The following is an 18,480-nucleotide window of genomic DNA, read 5'->3' on the forward strand; positions in this document are numbered from 1 at the left end:
TAATCGTAGATCAGCGGCGTTAGTTCTGGGTTCTTTGCCACAATTTACACAAGGTTGGTAATTTATAACGACGAACTGATCAATTGGTACTACTACATTAAATGTCTCGCACAGACTATGATCTTATTCGTCAACGGAAGGCAGATTCCGCGGCAGTCTCTGTTAACCATCGAGCGCTAATCACTCGAACATTAACCAAGTATCCCGTCGACTATGCGCTGTATCGAGAGCTTTTACAGAATAGTGCCGATGCAAAGGCTGAGACGGCCACTGTCCAGTTTTTTAGCGCCAACAAACAAGCATATGCATCGGATTTGACCCAGATTCATTCAGTGCCAATCACGAAACTAGTATTCAATAACGATGGCGCAGAATTTAATAACGACGATTGGAGTCGTCTGAAAGAAATTGCCAGAGGAAACCCGAACGAAACAAAAATTGGCGCGTTTGGTGTCGGGTTCTACTCAGTCTTTGATTTGACCGATGAGCCATTAGTGCATTCAGGGCAAAAAATCATCTCTTTCCACTACGAGGGCGACCAACTTCAGTACCATTGGGGGAAAGCCACAGACTCGGTCAAAGGAGCCACAATTGATCTGCCTTATCGTTCACCAGGTGTGCTCCCCGATCTTGTAAAATTCACCGCCTTTTTGGTCCAGAGTTTTTCACTAGTGCATCTTGGTAAAGTTATTTTGAAGCTTGACGATCTGACTTTGCTAGAACTCACAAAGCACAGTTCTGTACCGCAGACGCAGCAGCTCCCACAGAACCTGAACAACAAGTCGCCGAATGGCACATTGAAACTAGTCAATCTCACTATGACTCCGCTCCAAATGACTATTGAATATATGAATGTGACGCAAATGCCACCACTGTCTTTGAGCTCAGGCTTCTTCAATATTGGAAAAGTGTTGGTTAAGTCCTTGTTGACGAAAACAGACGATCCCAAAGACACGACAAAACTTGTTTGCTTTCTACGGCGAGCAGATGCCACAATCGATGTCAATGTATCGTCCTCGTTTCGTCGCAAAATGATCGAAACTGTGATGAAGGCACCCCCAGCCCAGTCCACAATGTCACTTTTGTCTTTTTCTCAAGAAGAGTTGCAAAATTCAGACATCAAACCTCCCCTCAGTGATTATATTTTCCCCAGTGACTTCAATGAGGCTAAAATTTTTATTGGATTTCCCACAAAACAGAATACTGCGTTCAAGTCTCATCTGGCATTGAATCAGGTCGTGCCTACGATGGAGCGTACAGCTGTGGATATGTCAAACTCATTTGTAAAGGATTGGAACAGTGAGCTTCTATATATGGCTGGTATGGTGGCCAGATGTGTTTACGAGAATGAGCTGAAAGCTTTAGTGGGTAGCGACCTCCAGTACCAACTCAATGCGGCCAGTCACACTGTAGATCGATTCCAATTCGGTGAATCTGCCCCAGATGCCAGAGTTGGTGCCTGCATAGCCTCAGGCTTTTGGAAATGTTCAAAGACCATCTTGTTGGCAACAAATGCAGGAATATTGCCTTCCAATAAAGCTCGCCTTCCAGGAAAGTTTGGACCCCTGCTACGGAGACTACCTGTGCTTGAAAAGAACAACAAGAACGAGATATTTGTAAGTCATTTACAGAAGTGTGGATATATTTTGGAGGCCACGTTCGAAGATGCAATCGCAGATCTCAAACATGAGCCAGTGTCTATGCGTGAGCTGAAAAGCGCACTTACATGGCTTGAAACTAACCACAACACCCTTAATGGCACTCAGTCGAAGCAGTTCAAAAATGCATTAGTTCTGAAACAGCCCAGCGGTGACCTATTATCCTTGGCGACGATTGTTTACTACCAAGACGGTTATGCAGCAGACACTACAATGCCACTACCTCCACTTTGTATTTCCGCTGAAATAGTAGACTTGCTTGGAAAACAGAACGTAAAGGCTTTGGGAATAGTAGCTCTACCTGTGCTAGAATGGGCTCTTTTCATCGTGAGCGACCAGTCGCTACTTCAGAAGCACGCAGCCGAGTTGCTTGGCGTTGTGGACAGACGCTGGCACTACTTGCATGAAAGCCAGAGAGAATCTATTATTGATTCGCTACAGAACCGTACCATCATTCCTACTAATCAAGGACTGAAAATACCCTCTGATGCGTACATTTTCAAGATCCCTCTTTTTCCGGACCTACCTGTCGTTTCGGATTCTGTGTCGGCATCACGGGCGTTTTTGGTCAAGATTGGTGTACGTGAGTCAGTCGATATGGCGTTTGTCTTGGAAGCGCTTCATAATGAAACTTCGGGGCTCAAGTGGTCAAGTCAAGAGCTGATAGACTACTTAGTGGAGCATGAAGATTCACTAAAGAAAGACGACTGGCTTGTCTTATCACATGGCGACTTTTATCGTAACAGGAAAACCAAGAGCCTAGACCGCATATCCAATTTGTATGCACCGCTTCCTGAACTAGTCAAGCTGGGGTTCCCGACTTTGGACTGGGCTAGGCCATGGGACCCAGACTCCGCAGCCGGTAAGCTGCTCAAGAAACTCCAAATCAAAATGAAGCCTGATGTTGTTGAGCTATTCATGATGGCAACTGAGCGTAAGCTTATTCCTACAGCTACGAAGTTCTTTATTGGCAATTATCATAGCCAGCAAGATTTCGATCGATTGAGGTATGCTAACTTGGAGATTGTTCCAAGTAATTATACGTATAGCAGACCCTCAGATTGTTATATTGACCAGGAAGCTGCTCTTTTCAACTTTGCTGTCATCGCTGAAGAGTATGCACCTTATGCAAAACGTTTTCGTGTTGAAGCCCGCCCTCCGACCCATCTCCTGTTAGACTACATGCTTTCACATCCACCACAAACAATGGCTGCAGCAGACCCATTGTTCGGTTATCTATCGAGGAATTTCGACCAGTTTTCAAGAAACGATATTGCCAGATGTAAAAGCGCGCCATTTGTTCCGGTGAAGCCCTCGCAAAAACTTTTCATGAAACCAGGTGAATTGTTTTTGAAATCTGATGAGACTGGCGAGATTAAGGATCTTTTTCACTTCATTGATCCGTTGCCGTCATCATTGCCATTTCTACTTGGTGTTGGTGTTAGACAAAGTCCAAGCTTGACCGAAATTGCTCATCAAACAGTTTCAAACCCCACAAAGGTATACAACCTGGTAAAAAATCCAAATAAGTACCTTGAATTGCTGGCAAAAGTTTATTATGGATGGAAGGAACTATCACGAGACAATGCTCTTATAAAACTCATGCACACCTCTCCGTTCTTATTAGCATTCAAGCACCAAGTCACTAGTGACGATGATGACAGTGAGACAGCAGTTCTTGCAAAAGCCTCTGAAATCTCAATTGTGGATGATATTTTGATTTTCAACAAGTTTAAAAAGGATATTTTGACTGCACCACAAGAGTCTGTTCTAGAGTCTTTATATGCTAAGCTTGGTGTGGCAAAGCTCACTGACAGCTTGAACGAATCATGTCAACTTGGTAGTGTTGTTAGCTACTCAGGCCAAGAAAAAGTTCAGGAACACATTAGGGAGCGACTCCGACTGTTTCTCGAGAGTAGTTCCAAGCAGTGTCGTTTACGCACAAAGGAAGTCCAAAGCGTTACTGTTGAGTTTGTATCATTCATCAAAATCAAGCAGCAACTCCGTCAAACTCGTGAAATCGAAAGCGATCTCACTGCTCTCATTCACCCCAGTCACAGCAAAAAGGTTTTGTTGACTCCGAAGTTTGACTGGTTCCATGTAAGTCAAGCTTTGACGAAACTCGCACTGGAGAAACCTGACCCAGAGTCTGTGATTGTTTTGGAGCTGCAGCTTAGCACCGATCTAAAGACCCTTCAGGCTAAGGGCTACAACGTTGATCGATTGCTTCAGAAAAACAAAAGGGAGATTCATGCGTCGGTTCCTCCTCCTGAAACTAAACCCGTTCAGCAAGTTGAGCCGGACAAGTTAGCGGAACCCGCCAAACAACAAATGATGAAACCAAGCGCTCCTCCACTGCAGGCGCCTCGTGATAGATCGCACCAGGAAGATAAAGCTGTTATCCCATCACCAGCGAGTAGGAGCACTAGAGCAGTAGTCCCCCCAAACCAAACCAATGGCGTACCGGAACAACTGCAAGAGTTGCGAAATCAACCGCACGAGCCTGCAAAGCCCAAGGACCCTTTCGGCAGATTCAAGTCACTCCTCTCGCGTGACAGAACTCACCAAAGCAAACCAGCAGCTCCCGGCCAAGAAGTCAGGCCTGTAGATACAGGCCATGCATTAAAAGAGTCGATTCGAGCTTGCCAACCTTATAACGAAGCGAGGGTCCACGCACCTATGAACGTTGATCCGCCTCCTATGCCATCAAACAGCTGTAAGGAAAACGATGTGAAAGATTTGCGATCAGCAGTACAACTTAGTGATGGCATGATGGTATTTGTTCAAAATGGAGCGGCACCACCTACCGAAGAAATGCTCAAGTATGCTGTGCAATTTTGTGACATCCTTAAAAGGTGCTCCGCCATCTACGAATGTCCTTACGATACATTTTGCTTATATATTGGTGAGGAGAGCTCTATTGCATTCAATTATCGCGGCTCGCTATTTTTCAATTTGCAGGTTTTCGCTGCCCAAACTCGTGGGTCGTCATGGAAGCCCGCCGTCACTTTGGACTTCTGGTACACGGTCATGGCGCACGAACTTGCCCACAATCTTGTGGGATCGCATGGCCAACAGCATTCATTCTACACAGAACGCTATGTATCTGGTTACCTTGCTAGACTGCGTGGACAGCGACTAGCCGAAACTGCTCCGGCTATCTTGTAAAGTAATCTTGAATTAGATTTTTTTTAGTCATTACTGAAATTTCGGAATGGGTAAAAGCAGTAAAGACAAGCGTGATAAATACTACCGTAAAGCGAAAGAAGAAGGCTGGAGAGCGAGATCTGCCTACAAACTTTTGCAGCTTAACGAAGAGTTCCACTTCCTCGAAGATTTCAGCAGGGTTGTAGATCTATGTGCAGCCCCCGGATCTTGGAGCCAAGTTCTGAGTAGACAGACGCAGGGCCGTGATCGTACTATTGTTTCAGTTGATCTGCAACCGATGGCACCTATACCAGGCGTTACTACTATTCAAGCTGATATTACACACCCCACTACCGTCGATAAAATTCTTAGTGAGTTTGGAGGCCATCAGGCGGACCTGGTTGTGAGCGATGGTGCGCCAGATGTTACTGGTCTACACGATTTGGATGAGTATGTTCAAGCCCAACTTGTTTTCTCTGCTTTACAGCTTGCCACAGCCGTTCTTCGCACTGGCGGCACTTTTATTGCCAAAATTTTCCGTGGCCGTGATATTGAGCTTATGTATGCTCAACTTGGCCGTCTTTTTGAGACCGTTACATGCGCAAAACCACGGTCATCCCGTGGGTCCTCTTTAGAAGCCTTCATTGTCTGTCAAAACTATGTTCCTCGCGCTGGCTGGGACCCTCTAGAGCTCTTGAAAGCAAAGGGGTCTACTCAGGAATACTTTGAGAAGCTTGGACTCAAAGAACCACTCGATTCTCAGCTGCAGGCGGTTGAGGAAGTGCGAGTGATTGCACCGTTTCTTGCATGTGGCGATTTGAGTGCATACGACTCCGATGCTACCTATGTTGACACCACAGAGTATAGTCTTGATCCAGTGCGGAGTCCGGTGGCTCCTCCTTACAAGACTGCTCTAGATCTTAAACGACAAGGTGTGATTCGCCGTTAAATATGTTGACAAATATATGTAGTAGCTCAAACAAAAAATTAATTCATATGTGATTAATCTAGTTGTTAACTTCTGGCTTCATAGTGGGGAACAACAAAACCTCCTTGATAGTGTTAGAATCGGTCAAGAACATGACAAGACGGTCGATACCGCTGCCCCAACCACCAGTGGGAGGCAAGCCGTACTCGAGAGCCTGGCAGTAAGTCTCATCGATCATCTGGGCCTCGTCATCACCGGCATCCTTCTGGCGAGCTTGCTCCTCGAAGCGAGCACGCTGATCGAAAGGATCGTTCAACTCGGTGTAGGCATTGACAATCTCCTTGGTGCCAACAAAGACCTCGAAACGTTCGCAGAGACCCGGATCATTACGGTCATACTTGGCCAGAGGAGACATCATCTGGGGGTGACCAAACAGGAAGGTAGGATTGAAGCAGTTATCCTCGAGGTACTCGCCAATAAGCTTGTCAAGCATACGAGCGTTGGTAAGAGGAGCAGCGCAGTCAATTTTGTGCTTGGCCAACTGCTCACGCAAGAACTTATTGGTCTCCTCGGTGTGGAGCTGATCTCCGGGAGGGAAGGTGACGCCAAGCTTCTCCTCAAGAGTAGGAATAATAGGAATACGCTTCCAAGGACGAGAAAAGTCAAGCTCCCAAACCTTATCAGACTCCTTGCCCTCGGGGTGGTACTGAATCTTGTAAGAGCCGGTGATCTCCTTGACCATTTCAGAAATCATATCCTCAGTCATGTCCATAAGATCGTAGACATCAGCATATGCCTGATAAAATTCACAGGTGGTGAACTCCGGGTTGTGGGTCATATCGATACCCTCATTACGGAACTGGCGGCCAATCTCGTAGACCCGCTGCATACCACCGACGATGAGTTCCTTCAAGAACAGCTCAGGAGCAATACGCATGTACAAATCCATGTTGAGGTCATTGTGGTGGGTAATGAAAGGTTTGGCAGTGGCACCACCAGCGATCAGATTCATCATAGGGGTCTCGACCTCGACGAAATCACGGTTATCAAGATACCGACGCATGTAAGAAATGATTTTGGAGCGGGTGACGAAGATGTCACGGGTGCTATTGTTGATCATCAGATCAAGATACCGTTGACGGTAACGGGCTTCGACATCCTTGAATCCGAAATGCTCAGTAGGCATCATACGCAAGCAGGGAGAAAGCAGAATGACGTTTTCAATAAAGATGGAAATCTCACCATCACCACCACGCTTGGGCGAGGTACGGAAAGGATGGCCAGTAATACCGATGATATCACCGCGGCGGAGCAAATCGTGAATGCTATCGAGATCACTACCATCGAGAGACTGGGCAACGGCCTGGACAGCAGCGTTATCGCCATGAACAACATAGAACTTGAGGTTGGAACCACTCTCACGCTTGGTGAATATACGACCGGCAACGCTCACCTTCTCATTTTCACGGTGCTCACCCTTGGCCAAATCCTTGTACTTGGCATTGAAATCAGGGATGCTAGCAGTGACTTGGAACTTGTGAGGGTAGGGATCCGGGTTGTGGGAGGCACGGAGCTCATTGATCTGCTTGGAGCGAATAGCGAAATACTCATTGGGGTTGAGGTTATCTTCACGCTTCTTGCCAGAAACAGCCGCGGCAGGAGCCTTGGCCGCCTTTCCTTCCTTCTTCTTGGCAATTTCACGTTGCTTGTTGCGCTTCTTCAACTCAGTCTTGGAAACCATCTCGCCAGTGGCTTCATCCAGATACAGCTTCTGAACGCCCTCAGCTACGGCATCAACATTATCACTCATCCTAAGGTTGGTTGATATTAGTGAGTCAACCTGACGTAAGGCCCTTGAAAAACTCCACTGCAAAAAAATTCTCAAGGGTGAAAATGTGAGGTTGCTTACACAGCTTTTTTCAGAAGGGTCATTTTTTCGAGACTAAACTTTTCAAAAAACCACCATGCCTGCTTATCCGGAATTTGGTACCGCTGATCAAGTAGAGCTTGATGCTGCGGCTATCTTCCAGATCACCCGCCATCTCCACGACCAGTTCCCTCGCTCGGCTGGCGGAATCCTCTTGGGTATGGAGCTGGAGGGAACGATTGAAGTGACGGAAACCTTCCCTTTGCCGCCCTCTGCTTCTGAGGGCGACGGTTCCAATTTGCGTAGCAAGGCTATTTTGGAGTACCAGAGCCAAATGATTGAACAGCTCAAGCAGGTTGGCTCCGACACCCAGATTCAGGGCTGGTACGTGTCTAGCTCGTTGGGGGCCATTTACGAGCAGAGCTTTTTGGACAACATGTTCTTTTACCAGCAACAAAACCGCGATGCTGTTATGATTGTTCACGACGTTGCCATGTCCCGGGAAACTAGCACTTTGGTTCTTAAGGCCTTCCGTCTGAGCCAGCAATACCTGTCGGCTCGCAGAGAGAATAAGTTTACCACCGAGAGCCTGGAGACTAACAACTTGGACTTCCACGATTTGCTCGAGGAATTACCCATTCGTGTCCACAACTCCTGTTTGACCAACTTGCTGAGCACTCAGAACAGCCAGCAGGTTCCCACGCTCAAGCAGCTCGAAGTTCCTAACCGGACCTTGGTGGAGAACAACATTGAGGATATCTTGGACAGCATTGATGATTTCAACTATGACCAGAACAACTACAACTATTATCAACGGCAGCTTATTCGTGAGAAACAGAAGGTCCACGCATGGCAGCAGCGCCGCCGTGCTGAGAATGCCGCTCTGGAAGCTGCTGGTAAGCCCACACAGTCGGTTGAGGAGTGGAAAGTTCTTTTCAAGCTGCCTGAGGAGCCGTCGCGTCTTGATAACCTGCTTATTTCTGCCCAACTCCATGAGTATTGCGAACAGATTGAGGAGCTGGCTGCTGTCGCTAGCACAAACCTCGTCGCACCAAAGTTTTAAATTTAAACATTCGATCGCTTAGAGTAACTATATAACTATCTCGTTTATTGCTTGCAGCTCGCACGATTCAAGTCAAGTGGGGGGTTTCTGAAACTATGTCGCTTTGCGGGCCTGTAGAAGTAGGCGCGTATCACGACAACAAAGAGAGATAGCTTTCATTGAGGAGCTCAATCAGCGGCAGGTAATGGTCAGAAAGCCACATGTCCTTGATCTGTCGATCTAGTGCTGGAAGGGCCGCGGTACCCAAGAATTGATGTAGAGCTTTGATCTGACATTTTAATGGCTTCCTCATGAGCACCAGAGTATTTTATAACTACAACTTGCTTTTTTCTAGCATACAAGAGTTAATTGTGATATCTGAGCCAAGAAAAATGCCATGATGCACAAGTATAGCACCAGCACCTGCTGTGCAATTATGGGATCAACAAATAACATCTATATGTGTTAGCAACAAGTTTGAAGGCTAATAGGGAGCCAATCAGATTCAAAACAATAGCTTTTGGTATCTACGGTAAATGAACTGAGTTTATATTTCAAACTTCTCACCTCGACTCACTTATTTCAATCTCTCAGATGCTCGCTGCTTTGTAATGGACGTCGTGGAGGTCAACCGGCCAAGCCATCCGGAGGGCCCTTTAGCGCAGACTATTAGTGGAGTACTGAGTATTTCATATCATGATAATCAACTAAAGCATGCGTTTGGAATCCTTGACTCTATGGGGCGTTCCATTAATGAGCGCTCGATCCGTAGCACGGTTGAAACAAGCATCATCAAAGCATCTAAACGGGCCTTGGATGATTTCGAACATACCTATGAGGGGCTAAAGGCCCTAGGCCTCAAAGTTAAAACACTAGTGGACAAATGGACCAAGGTAAATGCAATTTTAACTAATTCAACGAACGCTACATCGTCTATTGTGTCCGAGGCCCGACGGCTGCATCACGAACAGACTGTTCTCCAGAAGAAGCTTGCGACTGCGAATGCGTTCTCAGAAACGTTTGTGGTTAGCGAGCGAGAAATGAATGTTTTACAGAACTCAAGCTTGCCAATTGATGAAGAGTTTTATAGTGCTTTGGCCAAAGTCAAACAGATGAACGAAAGCTGTGCTTTGATATTGGCAGACTCTCCATCGGCCGGCGAGCATATCATGTCTCAAACCAAAAAGTGCTTGGACCACGCATACGATAAGTTAAAGTACGCGGTGGAAAGTGACTTGAGAAGCCTAGATAATGCAAAGTCAAGCTCATCAGTGCGGTCGCAGATCGCACTTTTGGCAGACAGACCTCTTTTATTGAGAGAAATTCTTTCGAACCTGGCTGATGTTCGTCGCAAACAGCTCAGCAATGATTTCATGAATGCATTGTCTAACAAAAACATGGCTGAAAAGCCTCTAGATTATTACATGTTTGACCCGGTACGGTATGTTGGAGCAGTGCTGGCTTGGGTACACTCTGCCATCGTAAACGAGTATGAGTACTTGAGTACTCTGATTGACCCCGAAGTCACTCTTACCAGTAAACTTTCGGACACTTTATTTGCCGATAAAGATTCGGATGGTATTTTACTAGAAGTCATTGATACCATCACAGGCGTTCTTAACCAACCGCTCCGGCTGCGGATCGGCCAGCTAATTTCGACCCAATCAAAGGTTATCATGGTTGATGAAATTGCCAGTATTATTGGGTTTTACAGATCAATGATGGCAAAGTATGACCAGAAAACCTTGAATCAAGGATTCGACCAACTAGACCTGGCGTTAAATGCGCAGTTCGACCGTTGTCTACTGCTTGAACTTCAAGCGGCTTATCGAGAAAAGCTAGACCAGCACTTACAGCCACCTGAATTCTGGGTGTCATCTTTGGCAACTGCAAAATCCATTGTAAAGTCGTATGAGCAGAGCATGACGTATAACCCCGCCGGTGATGAAACGTTCCGGACAAGAATTGGCAAGGTGCTCGATCCGTTCTACAAACAGTGTGTGAAACTGTCAGAGAGCGTTGAAAGTCCCAAAGGTCATATTTTCACGCTCAATTGTCTGGACATTCTCAAAGTATCTCTTGCCGGCTTTGTATGCACTACCTGGAAAACAGAAGAGGCCGACGAAGCAATGAGAAAGATTGTCGATCAGTTAGTTGAAACGGAATACCAAACTTTGTTAGACGAGTCTGGACTGGAAACTGAGCGGTTCAGTCGATTCGAGCAGTTTCTTCAATCCGTTGCAACTGAGACTATGAAAAGGCAACAGCTGCTATTGTCTCCACAAATCGCCAAAGAGATAGCGGCACGAGCCACAGAAAAATTCCTGGACAAATACAAAGAGTTCGCTTCGTCAGATGGTGCGCCCTACACGTTGAACGAGGTTCGGATTATGCTGCAATGATATCTACATTCCTGCATGCCTGATCATCAGGCAACAAAGTGTATATTTAACTGGGCTCAAATAATGAAAGATGTGTGCACTTTCCAGGGAGTATGTAAAATTTCAACGTTCGCACACAGTAGGGTCTCAAGACAGTTAGTCCTGTGAAGGTTAAATTGATACCGATGCGCCAAGCCCCCTTCAGTCACCCGGGCAGGTCTGCACGGGTACCCTACCCTAGACCTGTCCGAAAAGTATAAGAGGGGTCAGCTGGGATTGCGCCATCTCCACGTAGGATTTGAACATATCACGTGTTATTTGAATCCGGACATTTTCATTACATAACCGGCTGACTGCGAAAAATGGCACCCTCCTCTGTTTACGTCAAACCCCCCCAGCCCGAGCAGCTCTTAGTAAATGCTCACTCGGTAAAGCATTCGCTTGAAGAAAAAAAGGCATTCGTAGAGTGTGGCTCTGTGGGTTCCTCAATCTCAGATCGTATGGCCAGTGATCTCGAGTCGGATGATTCTAGGGATTTTGAGTGCGACGAGCACACGAACTTTGACCGTTTGGTCGACGACATCAAGGCTATCCTTGGTCCGACCTCTGGCCTTGATTGTTCAGAAGTTGACGAGAGTTTACTGATGGAACGACTTTCTGACTATATGAGTAAGGATAGTGAATGGTCCAAGTATGCGTTTGTTGACAATTCTTACGACTACACTCGCAATCTTATTGACGACATCAACCATAAAGCGAATCTACTGATTCTCGTCTGGACTCCGGGTCGTGGTTCTGATATTCATGACCACGCTAATGCCCATTGCGTAGTCAAGATGTTGTCGGGTACACTTAGAGAAACTCTCTATGATATGCCTGACTCAAGTAACCCCCAGCACCTTCAGGTCACTCGGGTTACTGACCTCCACCGCGATCAGGTCTCGTACATGTCCGATAAACTAGGGTTGCACCGTATGGAGAATCCCGGTAGTGTTCCCGCGATCTCACTACATTTGTACACCCCACCCCATGCGGCGAAGTTTGGCTGCAATATTTATGACGAACTTACTGGCGAGAAGAAGCATGTGCGGTGCTGCATGTATTCGAAACATGGCCAACGCATCTAGTTTGTATCCCGACTGTTTTCAGTTTCCAAACGGTGAGAACCAGGTGCTTATTTATGCCAATGTGGCCTTGAAGAGTTTACATAGAAACTATAGTGTGAGCAAAGAAACCATTGCTATAATTTACGATGCAGTAGCCCTTGTGAATGTGGTCAATGCCTGATCGACTTGTAAAAAAAATTGATTATGGGAGCTTTTGGTTGGACGCTTGCTCGCGGATATGCATTGGCGCTTCAAGCCCATTGGAGGGACAGTTCCAAAAAAGAAAACAGATTAATGATCTCGGAATGACTTGATTTCGACTACAACCAAGGATCCTGTTGCTGCGGTTGTTGCGGCTGATTCAGAGTATAGTTTGACACTTCCACTGGCTGGGGTGCCTGCACCCGTCTCCTGTAGTCTACGTCCATGTCCCCTCCATCAGCAGTAGTGGGCATGCGAAGAGGAACACCATTATTACCAGTCAAACCGGTATTTGCTCCTACAGGAGACGGTGTTGCTTGTGTTGCTGTTGAAATAGATGCTGTCAATGGGGGTTGCTGGGAGGCCATTTGTTGAGGAAGGGCATCAGGAGCCTTGAGCGGCTGCTGGGACGGCTGCTGGGACGGTTGCGAGGAAGTCACATAATGTAACGGGGTGGATGCATTCTGTAGTTGAGACTGTGATCCATGAGGCTGCTGGTTTTGCATGGGTGCGTTCATCATAGCGCTCTGCTGAGGGGGTAGAGCGCCGGGCGCGCTGAGCTTGGCGCCATCATCTTGAGCGGCCGACCGGTTATCCAAGTCACGCTTGTGATAGGTCCAGTCGAAAACATAATCATAAACATAGCCTTGACGAATGAATAGGTCACGCAGAATGCGACGCAAATAAATATAGTCTGGCTTATCATCGAAACGTAAATTGCGGGCGTAGCTTAGAAACACTTGGAACTCGCGCGGCAGTCCCCTGCATAGAGTTTCTGTGGTTGTAGTTAGCTTGCACTCCATAATGCGTTCGTACTTTTGCTTCTTTGTTTGTGCCTTGAGACCTTGCCATGGCAGACCGCCGCTCACAAAGTAGATGAGAACATAAGCCAGAGACTCGAGATCGTCTCGTCGTGACTGTTCAATACCCAAGTGTGTGTTTACTGATGCATAACGTGCCGTTCCGGTAAGATTCTTGTTCTCCCGGTAAGGGATGTGCAGATAGGTGCGGGGGTCACGGAACTTCTTAGCAAGACCAAAATCAATAACATTCACTTGGTTGCCTCTGCGGCCAATACCCATGAGAAAGTTGTCAGGTTTAATGTCGCGATGAATAAACGACCGAGCATGGATGAATTCTAGTCGGCACAGCAGCTGGTCGGCCAAGAGCAACGCCGTCTTGAAGCTGAATTTGCGGTTGCAAAAATTGAATAGGTCCTCCAGCGAGGGACCAAGGAGATCTATAACAAGCGCGTTGAAATCACTCTCGGTGCCAAACCAACGAACGTATGGAATACCAATACCTCCAGAAAGTGCCTTATATACTCGTGCCTCGTACTGGAGCTGAGGATGGCGAGACGTGCGTGACTCCAGCTTGATCGCAACTTCTTCACCAGAAATTACATTTATTCCCAGATAAATATCTCCGAAGGAGCCGCTACCAATTTTGCGCCCGACTCTGTACTTTTTGCCGATGCGCATATCTGGCATGTTTTTGTTGTTCATTGTGGTGAAAGATGCTGAGTCACTGCAAAGGGCCGCCCATGCGATTTGTAGGGTGGCGGGAGCCATCGCTTGACCGCAGAGTTAGTCACGCCGTGGGGTTTGGCTGAAGGGAGACAGAGCATAAATGTGCTCAAAACGTAGCGTTGAGTGAGGGCTATTGGTTAAAGTTAACAAGTAAATATCGTAGGCTGCTAATATGTCAAGTGAGCTCATGTTTCGGATTCGGGGCTTCGGCAATCACCCTGCTCGCTAAACATCAAAACCGGGATAGGCAGCGGGAAATAGCAATGTTCAAACTCACCCCAATCGCACGAATTCAGCTATTTCTAGCCCTGTAAAGTCCGATGCGGCGAGTACAACCTTGAACAGAGTAATTGGTGCGACTTTTATCCCGCAAAGCTTCTAAGATGATCCTCTCTCGCTACCAAAATTAGCTCAGAGACTTTGGGCCAAAAAATGGGTGGGGCTTGACTCAATTGAATATAGAAGCAATACTATTAACCTATTAAAAAAGAAATGAGAACTTTATGGGAGATCAGGAAATACTACGGTCACAGTGATGCGATTCAGGCGATTGAAGAGACTTAGTTGAACATCTTCTTCAACTTGGCCTTGAACTTAGCGAAGCCACCTTCGGACTTCTCACCAGTAGCAGTGGCAGGCTTCTTGCTGTCGGCGCCGCCAGAAACGTTCTTGACAGCCTTGTCAACTTCCTCGTTGGTAGCTTTGACACCGCCATCAACACCCTCCTTGGCCGAATCAACACCCTTGGTTACAGTGCTCTTGGCCCCCTCAGGTACCTTGTCGTCAAAGCCCTTAGCGGTCTCATCAATCTTGGTATCTGCGTCTTTGCCGGCAGTTGTAACATGAGTCTTTCCGGTATCAGCGATCTGCTCGATCTTGGTTGCGTTTGTGTTAACTTCTGTGGCCATAATTACGGTTGAGATCATGCATATAAAAAGTACCCACCCTTTTATACTAGAGGGGGCGGGTGTTCGTCACATCCAGAATGTGGTTTAGGGGTTTGCCACAGTGCATAAAAAGGGGACAACCAGCATCACATGCACATACGTGCACGAAGGAGCATATGTTGGTTACGGTTATCGCTGACATATATCGTCATTTTAAAATTGGTAGATTAGCTTATTTGATTTGCATTTTCTTTTTTAAGTTAGCAAATGCTCCCTTACCGCATTTCCCTCCGCAAACTCGCCTATGTTTAAGCCCTTATTACTAAGATCACGCATTAAGTATCTGTCACATGCTGGATTGTGATACCTAGAACATGAAACGTTCGGTATAACTAGAGAAATTGAGCCGACAAGGATTTTGTGTTATAAACTGAACGTTCTAGAGTGAGTTGATGACGAGACAGCCCAGCATTCAAACTCGGGGTTGCTAGCAGAGACAATCGGGTGACTTGTTGCCAGTATGCACAGCAACGTAGGTTCACACGACTGGGCCAAGGGCACTGTGCTCCTACTTTCGCTTCAGGCTAATCGGAATCTATTATTATATTTGTGCAACGATTCCGGCTTACTCAATAAAGATGCTCTCTCTCGACGTGCCCAGACTGATGCATACCGTTGACCAGTTAGAAATTTTCTATAAACAAAAGTCGCTGCCCACCCTGCGTCCATCTCTTACTTGACCTTGCATTTTATGCGGGAGTACGTGGAGTAAGCACCACGAAGGCCACACATCAAAAATTTTGCACAAAACAATAAAAATAAACTGTATCTACCTCTTAATATGAGGACAGGCTGGGCTTGGAGGTGCTACGAGTACATACTGCTGCAAACATGACTGTTCTGTTATCTCTACAGTGATCGAACAAAGAAAGACTATCCCAAGCTCGTTTAGTAATAGACATCCAAGCCTCGTCGTCTCAGTACAGTTTAGGGCCAGATATGAGCACCAAACGCTGCGATGATAAACCCAACTTCAAATGTTTGAATAAAGGCTTCCTCGAGACTGGCATGCAGCTAATTTTCGCGTCTCAGCAGATCCTCTAATAACTATAACTGCAGTTGACGCAACCATGGCCTCACATTACATAATTGCTTCCCAACCGGGAAACCACGCCAAAACGGGTAAACGCGGGAAGAGAATCAAAAGCAGGAAGATCCGGTACATCCCTAAGCCTTTTCTTCCGAATCGGTCATATAAAGCGAACCATAATAATGTACGCACGTAAGCGAGCTAAACACAAGTCCAGTACGCGTATGGCGACGAGAATTCACGTCCACTTTTCGTGATTTCTTTTTCGCGCCATGGCGCGCAAGCAGCCAGATATTGAGTTTATAATATGCCACACCCTGTCTGTTTCGCTGAATTAACAATGTAAATTCAAGTATTTACTCATTTCAGGTATTCACGCCCCAGCTTTGTGGGCAACCCTTTAGACGACTCTGATCACATAATCTAGTTTCGGTGCTACCAGCCCGCGACAACTTTTGTTCGGATATTTTACGGCTTGGAGATTATAGCATAGGACAGGAACCTACAAAACTTTCTTATTGAGCTCACAACCTACTGCACACGGATATGTCGAACGTTTCCACTCCAGTTGTACCGCCTGGAATGGTGAAACCTGGGCCAGCTGATTCCGTCAAAGGCGTTGCCCCCGGCCCGAGTGCGGCCTGGCATGGGGCAGGTAACTTAATTCAACCCGCCAGCAAAATGCAAACCTCATATGCTAATGCTAGCCATTTGTCTACCGTCCCCTCCATCAGCAAGCCAATCGACGATACTACACCGGCAGGTCCGGCCGTATCCCAGGATCAAATATATGCGTGGGTCGCAGAGCTTGTGTATGGGCCTAACCGAGAACATGCGCTTCTTGAACTTGGCAAAAAACGAGAGCAGTGCGACAATCTTGCCCTTATTCTTTGGCATTCGCAAGGTGTGGTAACTGTTCTTCTTCAGGAGATTGTGTCAGTATACCCGTTATTATCTCCTCCCCAACTGACTATGGCAGCGTCAAACAAGCTTTGCAATGCCCTCGCTTTATTGCAGTGTATCGCTAGCCATGATCTTACCCGCACTGCGTTTTTGAAGGCCCACCTACCGCTTTTTTTGTATCCGTTTTTGAACACAACCTCTAAAGCAAGGGCGTTCGAGTTCTTGAGATTGACATCTCTTGGTGTTGTAGGGGCATTGGTTAAAGACGACTCTACAGATGTTGTGAACTTTCTTCTTTCTACGGAGATCATTCCTCTCTGCCTGCGTATAATTGAAACAGGCACAGAGCTGTCTAAAACAGTTGCTATTTTTATTGTCCAAAAAATACTCGTTGACGATATTGGTCTCAATTATGTCTGCCAAACCTACGAGCGGTTCTATGCTGTAAGTGCTGTACTCGCCAACGTTGTTCAGCAGTTACTCAGCGCTCAACCTACCTCTTCAAGATTACTCAAGCACGTGGTGCATTGTTACCTTCGCTTAAGTGACGACCCACGAGCTCGTGAATCCCTCCGTCAGATTCTTCCTGAACCACTAAGGGACGCTACGTTTTCGCTGGCAATTCGAGGTGATACTGCAACAAAGCGGGCGCTGTCTCAGTTGCTTGTGAACCTCAGTACAGCTTCAACCGAGTGAAAGCGTCACGGGCCTTTGACAAACTTTGACGTTGGAGGAGAAGGCGTCATCTTAATTTCGAACATTATACTATGAAAGAGAAATATGAGCATGTGCCGAAACCCAAACCATGGGATAATATAAACAGAGACCCCACAGTTTCCCCACGCCTCTCGCCACACCTCTCGCCACGGCCGCCCTCACGACTAGGATCAAGAACGTCGCAGCGGTTTTCACCTAGAATGGTACCTCGAAGGTCACCCAGGATAAACCCTTCCCCGTTATTTCGTGAGGGAGGCGAGATCTTGCCGCCCCCTCAACCGGTTATCGGTCACGGGCATAGTATTCCAGGTTTCTTTCCTAACGAAGTTCTGCTGCAATGTTTAGGCCGCCAAGTGTCCAAATTCGAAACCAGCGAGTGGATCCGGCATAAAAGACACGAAATTCAAATCAAATGCCCAAAATGTATCCTGTTAAGCCAGCTGCATAGTTGGGTCATTGACGAAGAAGGGGTTGAGACGGAAAGCCATCAAAGACATCTACGCTCAAACACGTATCGTGGGAGACTATATCTCACAACGGAGCGGCTTGTTTTTGTACCGAGAAATCCAGAGCATTCTGGATATTCAATATTTATCAGTGCCATCAGTATGCTTAAGATCGTGCGAGACCAAGCGGGACAACCTTATCTTTGCTGCTACGTTGAAGACAAAATGGCCCCGCTACCTTTTGCCACAATCGCCCAGGCAGAAGTCATGCTGAGGCGTATCGCAAATGTTCGATTCGAGCATTTACTCCGATACCATGTTACCCCAGAGTACGACGTCTCCATCCCACCGTCATATGCTGCAAGCCAGGAGTCTATTTCAAGGCTGTTGAATGGTAACATTTCAGATCTTAACCGAGAAGACCCTAAGTTTAAAGATCTTATCCACGCTCTCGGTGCAGGCGAGCAAAATTGCACAGTCGACCCAAACCACAACGGCTATATCATAGGACCAAAGGCTCATGCAGTTGTATATGCCAAGCAATTTAGTATAGGGCCTCCGGCAATGTAATTCTCGAG

General features: G+C 46.7%; 10 protein-coding genes across 10 annotated transcripts; 7 read left to right on the forward strand and 3 right to left on the reverse strand.

Annotated features, from left to right (window-relative positions):
- Window positions 1-101: 101 nt before the first annotated feature.
- Window positions 102-4,826, forward strand: B9G98_02609 (hypothetical protein; the record flags this gene model as incomplete). Its single annotated transcript, XM_024809166.1, has 1 exon — window positions 102-4,826. One exon carries the CDS (start codon window positions 102-104, stop codon window positions 4,824-4,826), a length of 4,725 nt encoding a protein of 1,574 aa, XP_024664934.1.
- A 46-nt stretch (window positions 4,827-4,872) lies between these two features.
- B9G98_02610 (tRNA (cytidine(32)/guanosine(34)-2'-O)-methyltransferase) lies at window positions 4,873-5,754 on the forward strand (the record flags this gene model as incomplete). Its single annotated transcript, XM_024809167.1, has 1 exon — window positions 4,873-5,754. The coding sequence occupies one exon, from the start codon at window positions 4,873-4,875 to the stop codon at window positions 5,752-5,754; it is 882 nt and encodes a 293-aa protein (XP_024664935.1).
- A 58-nt stretch (window positions 5,755-5,812) lies between these two features.
- B9G98_02611 (Lysine--tRNA ligase, cytoplasmic) lies at window positions 5,813-7,543 on the reverse strand (the record flags this gene model as incomplete). Its single annotated transcript, XM_024809168.1, has 1 exon — window positions 5,813-7,543. One exon carries the CDS (start codon window positions 7,541-7,543, stop codon window positions 5,813-5,815), a length of 1,731 nt encoding a protein of 576 aa, XP_024664936.1.
- Window positions 7,544-7,697: 154 nt separating this feature from the next.
- B9G98_02612 (Eukaryotic translation initiation factor 3 subunit H) lies at window positions 7,698-8,663 on the forward strand (the record flags this gene model as incomplete). The annotated part of the gene is made up of 1 exon (XM_024809169.1): window positions 7,698-8,663. The coding sequence occupies one exon, from the start codon at window positions 7,698-7,700 to the stop codon at window positions 8,661-8,663; it is 966 nt and encodes a 321-aa protein (XP_024664937.1).
- Window positions 8,664-9,253: 590 nt separating this feature from the next.
- Window positions 9,254-11,044, forward strand: B9G98_02613 (Conserved oligomeric Golgi complex subunit 6; the record flags this gene model as incomplete). Its single annotated transcript, XM_024809170.1, has 1 exon — window positions 9,254-11,044. One exon carries the CDS (start codon window positions 9,254-9,256, stop codon window positions 11,042-11,044), a length of 1,791 nt encoding a protein of 596 aa, XP_024664938.1.
- Window positions 11,045-11,385: 341 nt separating this feature from the next.
- B9G98_02614 (Cysteine dioxygenase) lies at window positions 11,386-12,150 on the forward strand (the record flags this gene model as incomplete). Its single annotated transcript, XM_024809171.1, has 1 exon — window positions 11,386-12,150. One exon carries the CDS (start codon window positions 11,386-11,388, stop codon window positions 12,148-12,150), a length of 765 nt encoding a protein of 254 aa, XP_024664939.1.
- Window positions 12,151-12,449: 299 nt separating this feature from the next.
- On the reverse strand, window positions 12,450-13,835 carry B9G98_02615 (Casein kinase I hhp1; the record flags this gene model as incomplete). Its single annotated transcript, XM_024809172.1, has 1 exon — window positions 12,450-13,835. The coding sequence occupies one exon, from the start codon at window positions 13,833-13,835 to the stop codon at window positions 12,450-12,452; it is 1,386 nt and encodes a 461-aa protein (XP_024664940.1).
- Window positions 13,836-14,419: 584 nt separating this feature from the next.
- Window positions 14,420-14,767, reverse strand: B9G98_02616 (hypothetical protein; the record flags this gene model as incomplete). The annotated part of the gene is made up of 1 exon (XM_024809173.1): window positions 14,420-14,767. One exon carries the CDS (start codon window positions 14,765-14,767, stop codon window positions 14,420-14,422), a length of 348 nt encoding a protein of 115 aa, XP_024664941.1.
- Window positions 14,768-16,382: 1,615 nt separating this feature from the next.
- Window positions 16,383-17,435, forward strand: B9G98_02617 (Cell differentiation protein rcd1; the record flags this gene model as incomplete). The annotated part of the gene is made up of 1 exon (XM_024809174.1): window positions 16,383-17,435. The coding sequence occupies one exon, from the start codon at window positions 16,383-16,385 to the stop codon at window positions 17,433-17,435; it is 1,053 nt and encodes a 350-aa protein (XP_024664942.1).
- A 71-nt stretch (window positions 17,436-17,506) lies between these two features.
- B9G98_02618 (hypothetical protein) lies at window positions 17,507-18,472 on the forward strand (the record flags this gene model as incomplete). The annotated part of the gene is made up of 1 exon (XM_024809175.1): window positions 17,507-18,472. One exon carries the CDS (start codon window positions 17,507-17,509, stop codon window positions 18,470-18,472), a length of 966 nt encoding a protein of 321 aa, XP_024664943.1.
- Window positions 18,473-18,480: the final 8 nt, after the last annotated feature.

The sequence above is a fragment of the Wickerhamiella sorbophila genome, assembly GCF_002251995.1.
Source record: "Wickerhamiella sorbophila strain DS02 chromosome Unknown contig3, whole genome shotgun sequence".
NCBI classification, from domain to species: Eukaryota; Fungi; Ascomycota; class Dipodascomycetes; order Dipodascales; family Trichomonascaceae; genus Wickerhamiella; species Wickerhamiella sorbophila.